Source organism: Sinocyclocheilus rhinocerous, unplaced genomic scaffold (genome assembly GCF_001515625.1).
Source record: "Sinocyclocheilus rhinocerous isolate Xijiao unplaced genomic scaffold, SAMN03320098_v1.1 scaffold2341, whole genome shotgun sequence".
Lineage (NCBI taxonomy): Eukaryota > Metazoa > Chordata > Actinopteri > Cypriniformes > Cyprinidae > Sinocyclocheilus > Sinocyclocheilus rhinocerous.
In genome coordinates this window covers 387,155-396,458 of record NW_015647626.1, presented here as the reverse complement: position 1 = coordinate 396,458, position 9,304 = coordinate 387,155, and the positions used below count along the sequence as shown (strand labels likewise).

At 36.3% G+C, this 9,304-nt stretch overlaps 2 protein-coding genes across 2 annotated transcripts in view; both read left to right on the top strand.

Moving 5' to 3' along the window:
• Positions 1 to 1,025: 1,025 nt before the first annotated feature.
• Positions 1,026 to 3,242, top strand: LOC107709341 (UAP56-interacting factor-like). The gene is made up of 5 exons (XM_016513789.1): positions 1,026 to 1,249; positions 1,661 to 1,792; positions 2,025 to 2,209; positions 2,326 to 2,447; positions 3,194 to 3,242. The coding sequence occupies exons 1-5, from the start codon at positions 1,177 to 1,179 to the stop codon at positions 3,240 to 3,242; spliced, it is 561 nt and encodes a 186-aa protein (XP_016369275.1). The 5' UTR covers positions 1,026 to 1,176.
• A 3,973-nt stretch (positions 3,243 to 7,215) lies between these two features.
• LOC107709339 (UAP56-interacting factor-like) overlaps positions 7,216 to 9,304 on the top strand; it is a 4,396-nt gene continuing 2,307 nt past the window's right edge. The window contains exons 1-4 of the mRNA XM_016513788.1: positions 7,216 to 7,221; positions 8,120 to 8,175; positions 8,415 to 8,489; positions 8,787 to 8,913. Coding sequence (XP_016369274.1) covers positions 7,216 to 7,221; positions 8,120 to 8,175; positions 8,415 to 8,489; positions 8,787 to 8,913 — 264 coding nt within the window. The remainder of the gene's footprint in view (positions 7,222 to 8,119; positions 8,176 to 8,414; positions 8,490 to 8,786; positions 8,914 to 9,304) is intronic.

Below are 9,304 nucleotides of genomic sequence, written 5' to 3'. Positions count from 1 at the left end.
GCCTGATTAACATGATGTTTGTCCTGGTGTCCTCTACAGAAGACATGTATGAAAATTATGCCCTGCTTCGTAACAAAAAGACAAATTCCAATTTGAAACCCCATAACGTTTTTCTGAGATGTTTATTTACAACAAACAATTTGAAAATTAGTCGGATTTAAATGATAATTTCAAAACTTTAGCATATTTCCCTAAGAGTGCTAAATTTGATCATTCTGTCAAATATCAGTCATGTTTAAAGACCAAGGAGAGGGAGTGTTTATGATCAAACCTCCAAACATTTGATATCTCTAAAAAGCTCTGAATGTGCTCTGTACAAACAGTGGCATGTAGGGTCTCAGAGAAATACACTAAAATATAATGTCCTCTAAAGAGGACAGAAGTCTATGCCTGGGTCCCAGGAGAATATAAGCAAATGTTTCTAATTATTTCCTATAATAACACATATACTTACTACATAAAGTATACTTAAAATATACTTGAACTTTACTGTAATGTAGAAGTGTGTTTGGGTCGCTGATGGCACGGAGTAGCGCTCTTCTGCTGTATATGATATACAAGCTCGTAGAAAACAACCTGGACATACAGTAACGTTAGACGTCTGATAAACACTGCATAAGGTGCACGGTGCATTAAGAAAAAGAGCTAATTAAACAAACTGTTTACTTAATATGAAGCATACATTCCCCGCACACCTGAAACAAAAGGCACTTTTAAAGATAATTCCGTCGCTGCACACTTTTTTCACTTGTGGTTGGTTGGTTTTATAACACCTCTCCTTGACCAATGACTGCTGGAGGCGGGGCTTACGCTCCTGCTGTGTTACCCAACGCTACGTTTTCCATAAGAATAACAAAGAATTGATTGCACAAAATTGGAAGAAGTGCACTAAACACACATGGCCATTTAGCACTCAAATGCAAGTAATTGTTATATGTCGAAAGTATTGCTGAATTTTACGATTAGTGCAAAATCTGAGTAAATTCGTTTCTTGAAACTACATTTCCCAAGAGCCTCAGCGCGAAGTGCGTAAATGAGCGCATGCGCAGACGCTGTGAGCGCTCAACGAAAGCTGGCTAGTTTGCTAGTGTTATCTTGTTCGTTTGAGTTGTTAGACCGTGCGTGTAGGGAGCTTGTCCTTTGCTTCTTCATTTCTAACACAGCGCGAACTGCAAAATGAGCAAATCGAGTTTTAAATCGGTTGGCGGTGGAAGTACAGATGGACTCGATAAGGTTGACATGTCTTTAGGTAACGCCACAGATAAAACTAGCCGAATGTGTGTAACGTTAGCTGATTAGCATTCTGACATTTGACATGCTATTTGTCATAGTTTGATTCGATGTAAACATTGCAGCAATCGCTTTGTGTCGTTACATATATATATTTTATTGATTGGTAAACGCGTTTAAAGTGATATCTTGACTGCGTTTCCTGAGTATCATTTTTTTCCCGAATATTATTTATCTAAGCAGAATGCTAATTAACGTGTTTTCAATGAACATTTCAGGAGTTTTATTGAATTCAAGTACATTTATCTTAACTGTTTTTGTTTGATGTGCTTAATGTTATTTTTTGTGTTTAATTGAACAACACATCACTTTGTGTGAGGTGACCAGTATAGTTTAATTGGACCAGATTTATTGCATTCTTATTTTATAGATGATATTATCCGGCTGAATAAGAAGCAGAATCAATTCCAGGCCCAGAAGTCAAAGCACAGACTTCCGGTGAAAGGTCGCTTCCCCCAAGGGAAGAAAACTGGGCCAAGAGCTGGAATGCCACCTAAAAGAGGTCAGAATGTGACATTTTCTTTTTTGTCACATTCATTTTGTGCAGAGTCCATCAAAGTTGATGTTTCCCCCGTTAATAAGTTGGTGCTTCTGTGAGAACACAAAAAAAATTGACCAACAGCCACAATATAACAATAAATTCACAGGTTTATAAAGAATTCAGTGTTTCATTGTATGCAAATCAGCCATGTCTGATGAGTTTCTGCAACTAGTTTTGTTTTGGCCATCTGTAGGAGGTGTTGTGAGCAAAAGCTTCACTCGAAACTGCAAGCTTCCTCCCACGGTGGCCAGGCGTCGTGGGCAGGGGGTCATCACTGGTTTAGCTGCAAGAAAAAATGCCGCCCTGCTTAAAGGGATCAGTCCACTCAACCGACCGGCCCAGAACCGACCGATGCCCAACAGTGCAGCTGTGAACCAGGTGTGGAAACTAATCTTGCATAGAAGGGCGATTATGATACTTAAAAAGTGATACTTTGTTGTCATATACGTGTGAACGAATTCAGCTTTTTATATGCGTGCTATCACTTGTCTCAGAGATCTCAGCCATTTATCCAGCGACGACAGATGCAGATCCAGAGGAGACCAAACAGACAGATGGACTCTCAGAAACCTCAGGGCTCAGTTTCTTACAGACCCTTTCGGCTTCGCAGAAAATGGTATGATTGCTTTTTTGTTGTATTATCTATATATATATATATATATATATATATATATACAACTTTTTAAAATATTAAGATAAAGTGAGAGTGGTTGCTATGTGCGCAGTGCCTTATGAAAACGGGGCGCAAAAGAAGCCACAGCTCTAGTCCAAGTTAAAGCATGAGTTTGCCTAAAAGAACTCATTTTTAGATGAGACCAAGATGGAACTTTTTAGGCAGAATTCAAAATTATGTACTCTACAACTCAGGTTTTAGGTTGGTCAGTTTAAATTTTCAAATTAAAGGCAGCCTTGAAAACATTAAAAGAGTAATGTTGAAATATTACAATTTAAAATAATTGTTTTAATATATATTAAAATGTAATTTATTCCTGTAATGCAAAGCTGAATTTTCAGCATCATTACTCCAGTCTTCAGTGTCACATGATGTTCAGAAATCAGTATAATATGCTGATTTGCTGCTCAATAAACATTTCTTCTTATTATTATTATTATTATTATTATTATTATCAATGTTGAAAATAGTTAATATTTTTGTGGAAACTATGATAATTTTTTTTCAGGATTCTTTGATAAAGAGAAAGTGAAAAAGAACAGCATTTATTTGAAATAGAAATCTTTTGTAACAAATGGTGACATCATGACGACGTAATTTCTTTTTCTTTTATTTATTTGTTTGTTTTTATTTTTTGAAGTTGTCTCTGTGAAAATGTTTGCCTTTTGTTGTTCATCTGTTCTCTACAGGAATGCTCCGACTGCTCAGCAAACACAATGTATGCAGAAAATTGGATAGGAGTCGAAATGTCCATCAAAAACATTTTCAAAACACAAATATCAAGGAAGGAATTTTATTTCAGTGTTTACAGGGTATCTGCGCGATTTAAAAAAAATCTATTTAAGGCTTTTTATGACCCTTTTTAAGACCTGCACAAATAAAATTAACAACGTATGAGTGGGGTAGGGCAATTGTCAATAGTAACATATTAAAGCAGGGGTGTCAAACTCGGTTCCTGGAGGGCCGGAGCCCTGCAGAGTTTTGTTCCAACACCCATACCATGTAGCTTTCAAATAAGCCTGAAAGACTTGATTATTTGGATCAGGGGGCTGTTTCATAAAACAAGTTTACCAAATAAGCCAGGCTTATTTCAGTTAGTCTGACTTTTCACTTGATTTGGTTTCATAAAGCAAATTTACCATAGCTCAAGCTCAGTCACTCTGGCAACTTATGCTGGGAAACTAACCTGGTCTGAGGCAGGCTAACTGTCAGGCTAAGCTGAGTTCCTCTAACACTGACCAATAGGAACGCATTTATATTACCGCTGACTCTCTCACATACAATTATTTGACATTATCAGTCCAAAAATAAAATTATGCAACTAAATCAAATTAATAAAAATATAGGCTACAACCGACTGTATTGAATATATTGTGTCCAAGATTTAATAAAATTTTTTTTAAGATATATGAAAACATTTTAACATGGTTGCCACATGCGCATTCAGTTGATCAGCAGTTTCTAGCCATGCAGCCTTTCTCTCTGGTTTTATGACAGCTGTACTTTATGGTTATTAGTAGAACATTAAAACATTACGATCTAAATTGCTCTTTAAAGCATTAACCCATTAAGTGCCACCGGCCCACAGGTGGGCCCAATGGAGCTCTTTTTTATTTTTTATTTTTTTTGTCTTTTTTCTCTCACATATTTTAGTAATCATCATAAATTATATATCATTTGAAAGCGTAAAACCTCAGAATTCATCCTGTGAAAACCATTTTTAAGTCGGACATTGCTTTACCATGGAAATGGTACTTTAAAATCTTTTAGCGGTCTCCACCCCTTAGTGGGTGGAGTCAAGTGTCATATTACAAAATGTATTACGGTCTTTTAGAATCAAAATTTTTTGTAATCTTGACAAAATACATATATTTGGAAAGGTCTGAGTCTCAACATTCCATATTTGGTGTTTTTTTTTGATAGAAGTAATACTGACAGAGAAATTTAGACCTTCCTGACAGAAAAATGCATCAACAAAAATTCTACAGAGTTTGGATGACACCCGGTGGCTGTTTGTGGTATAACGCCCTAAATAAAATCTCACAGGAACCTTTTTATATCAACTTCAAATTTGGAACATAACTTATTTCGACGTAAGGCTTTAATTTTATATCAATTTTGGATTCAAAAATAGTTTGTAAAATATTTACTTTATATAAAATAAAATAAATGGTACAGTGCATTTTCTTTACAGTAAATTTAAACTTCTATAACTTTTTGATACTTTAATATTTTGAAATGATTCCACTTCTGCAGTAATCTGCAGATTGTCTTCTTAAAAAGGAGTCCAACCTTAGGTCTGTGTTCCAAAATTCTCATGAATTATAATAATTTAAGTTTGGACCGTGCACTTTCACGTCTATGTTCAAAAATGGGGGGTGGCACTTAACTCTTTCCCGGCCAGCATTTTTGAAAAACACTCATTTTTTATTTTAGCTTAAAGCATTCTTTTTTTTATCAACACTTGAATATAGGTAGGTTTCATAAAAATGCATAATTTTGAGCAAAAAGGTGAGAATCTCATTTTTATCAAAAACTACATCTGGGTAATATTCAGCACGATTATCAAAGCATAAATCCTGTAAATAGCTTCTATCAACATCTCCAAAGCTTGCACAGACATATACCACTTCCTGGATCAACATTTTACTCCGTAACATTGTGCAGTTTTCATTTATATGTTGTTCGGGAGGCTTTGTACTCATTCAGAAGATGTGTAATAGCGCCTCCTAGTGTATAACAGTGAAAACACTAAAAGCTGTAAAAACTCGTCTTTGGCGGGGAAGCGTTGTCTTCTAAAAGACGAGATAACTCGTCAATGGCGGGGAAAGAGTTAAGGGCTAGCAGTTTCTAGCCATGGATATTAGTAGAACATTAAAACATTGCAATATAAAATTGCTCTTTAAAGCATTAAAACACTAAATTAAAAGTTAAAATCACTAAATTAAAAATGAAAATAAATAATAGAAAACAGACAATATTTTAACTGATAAGAGGAATATTAACTCATTTGAGCTAGTAGGGCTGTATTAGCTAGCTTACATTTGATTTACAGTTACTGCTATCGTAAGAATACACTTATATATGTAGGTTTAAAATTGTACATGTCACAGTGTCCAACAACTAATATTTTAGCAAAATGTGTACTTTACTCAGAATTATTGCGCTCCTTTTCTACTGCGCTCCGTCTGTTTAGCGCACATGCGTTCACTCGCGTAAGCCTCGCCCACTCCTGACAGCAACATGGATATATTTGCATGACTTTTTAACATTTACAAATGAAGAATATAACTGTGACATGTCAGTTATGCACTGAAGAAAACACATCTCAAATGCATTAAACAGCACAAATCTATTCGCTGTTTGCCATGGTGGATCGATTTGATCCATGATCGACTGCTTGAGAATAAGCGTGCACATCAAATGTTCTTGACTCATTGAACCTGGATCTGGAGGGAGATTGCGTGAACTTAAAATAGTTGTTTATGGAACTGCTTTAGCCCCGATTGATTTGTTAGGTTATTTCAAGTCAGATTTTGTAATTTAATCCCTGCTTTTCTTAGCGTCTTTTATGAAACAACCCCCAGGTGTGTTTAATTAGGGTTGAATCTAAACTCTGCAGGACTCTGGCCCTCCAACAATTGAGTTTGACTCCCCTGTATTAAACCGTAAAATGACATGATTTACAGTTCAGAAACGGGTTTTCACAAAAACATAAAATGATAAATGTCACATTTAAATGAATATAATAAATTATTAATATATTTATTTATATAAATAAATTATATTAATTTAAAGCATATAAGCATAGATCATACTTGTCTTAATTGTTTAGATTTTTAGAAGGCACATTTGCTTTCACATTTACAACTCTGCGTCATAAAAACATGGGTCGATTTTCGCATTGGTCTGAACACACACAGCAGAAAGGCTTATTGAAGATGCAAATTAATTCTCTGTCAATAGGTGGCGCTTTTGGAGCAGCAGAATATAGCAAGTGTATCCGATTGCATCCCACAGTAGTTCAAACCATGCCCCTCCAAGTTACGCCTACTACTACAGGTTACACCTCCTACAGCGAAACAGCCAATTAGGGAATCGCTGATGTCATACCGTTCTTCTTCTGCTTCACTTTCCTCGCTTTTTACGCTTCACTATCGCCACCTAGCGATGAGGCATACAGATTGTATTACATAGCTCACCAGACACCGTAAGTCATCCTGTGTCTTTTCCTCCGTTTCTAAAAAGTATTTTAATTATGAAACTCGACAGTAAATTAATTTTATTTAGACAGGACAGTAGGTCGACAGGAAGCGATGTGGGTGAGAGAGAGGGGGGGGGGGGGGGGGGGTGGGATCGGGAAAGGTCCACTAGCCAGGACTCGAACTTGGGATGCCCACGAGGCCATCGGCGCCGACGTAAGGGGCATAATTACCATATGTCTGTATCAATTTGATTATATTATTTATTTTATGTTTTACTACTAGCTGTTATTTCACACTTCATAAATTTCGCAATTTGAAAGTAATAAGTAGCCTTACAAACATTTCATACATAAAACAAAATAATTTACTGTTTTAGTCCATTACATCCACGCTTGTTTCTATGCAGGACTCGTAACTTGTAGTAGTAGGCGTAACTTGGAGGGGCGTGGTTTGTAGTATTGCGGGGACGCAGACGGACCCTTCTCGAATATAGGGGTTTCCTGGTAATGGCTGTACACAAAGCAGCACTGCGCTCATAAACACTGCTTTATTAAGCCTTATAGGAAAGATGAAATGAAAATGACATCAAAACTTTTCTGAAGACATAAAGTTTTGCTCACTTGCGCCGTGTTTTGACTTTGAAACGTGCAGCACTCATGATGAAATCAGCCTTTTGCCGTCACATTAATCATACCATATGACGATTCTCGTCTTTCCGTCCCCAAATTTAAGACCTCTTGAAATTATAATTAAGACTTTTCTTATGCCATTTAAAGGGGTCATATGATGCTTTTTTTAAAGATCATTATTTTTTCCACATAGTGGGGTAGATATGTGGGGGCGTGTTAGAATGAGCCGTTTTAGGGGGGCGTGGCAGAGTCTTAACTTTGATAAAGAATATCTCTTTGGATTTGAGACTTTAGTCTTTGCAACTTCAGGGATCTTATCTATGCACAATCAGCTTGTAACACTCCAAAGAGAAAGGAAAACTTGAAATCGCATCATATGACCCCTTTAAGGCTTTTTAAGGCCTTAAATTTGATACAACTAAATTGAAGACTTTTTAAGGACCAGCGGGAACTCTGTATTTAGGGCAGGGTGGTGATACATTTTCGTCGGGCTAGCGATTTTGCGAGCCTTGCATGTTTAAAAACTGGTGATTTTATCCCTAGAATTTGCATGTCAGAAATCTGTTACTGGTTAGTGTACTACTCTTGTGAGCCAGTTCTTTTAATGAATCACACGAAAAAGAATGAAACCCACAGTTTAATTCAGCTATTTCAAAAATAATCTGACATATCCTTCACTGAATAAACGCACTGAATCAAAGTCTCGTCAAATGGTAGTTAAGAATAAAGCAAGAATGGTTTTCAATAACTTCAAATTCTTCAACTTTTTTTTTTCAAATAGGTTCATGCACAAGTTCAGAAGACAAGCTCTGCTCAGCCCACACAGAGAACTCGCTCGTAAGTAAACACCATTCTTGACATTTTTTTTAATTTATTAAATTTTTTAAATGATATTTTAGTTAAATTACTACACTACCATTCAAAAGTTTGGGATCATAAAGATTTTAAAAAAATAAATGAAATACTTTTATTCAGCAAGAATGCATTAAGTCTTCTGTATGCCATACGTTTGAGCAGTAGTGTAGATGTACTGTAAGTTTGTTACTGTTCCGAATTTCTCTCCTCTTTTCGACCAGGTGGCGCACTCCTACAAACAACAGTGGCATCCTCACTGTGTCAATAGACAACCCCACAGCTAGAACACAGCCTGAGTATGATTACGTTTGATTAAAGCCAGATGCATCATTTCATAATACATACAATGGTTGCCATTCAGATATTTTAATTTGTAATTGTTTGTTTGTTTTTGTGTTTTAAAAGATTCTTTTAAAGATGTTCAGATAAGATGCATGTTCTGTCTAACAAGCTCCACATATTTTGAAAGCATATTTCACATTCATTTGTTTCTGTCTTGTCATTTTAGTTTGACCTTTGAGACTCTTTCTAGCATGTTGTGAATGTGAGTTTGGGAACACAGACCTAATGAGGTTTTCTTTTGCCCCGTACAGGCCTGCTCAGTCCTGGTCCCTGCACCCCGAGACTCCAGCACGCTCCTCACCTCCTCAAGAGGAGCCGGAGAGGAAGCCTCCTAAAGGTGTCGCCCTGCAGTTTGATATCAACAGTGTTGGCAAACAGGTAGGACAAATCACAATTCTATTTATCCTTGAGTCAATGAAATATAGTGTTTATATTAAATTAGGATTCACTATTTTATGGGTGTCCTTATTACAGTGTAATTACACGTTTAAGTACTGAGTAATATTAATTAACTACATGTACTTACTATATGGTTAGGATAAGGGTTTGTTTATGGTTAGTTGCATAATTTGTTATTACTATAGGAAGTACATGTAATGTGTAACAAGTAGGGGTGTGCGATAATATCGTAATTGTTGTTTTAACGATGTGCGATTTGACATTATCGAGTATTTTGCAAAAACCATTCAAAACATCCCTACAGAGCGCACGCATACATTACGTGAAGTCTAGACTAGTGCGTGTGCGCATTTAGTGTGTTTTCTTTCAC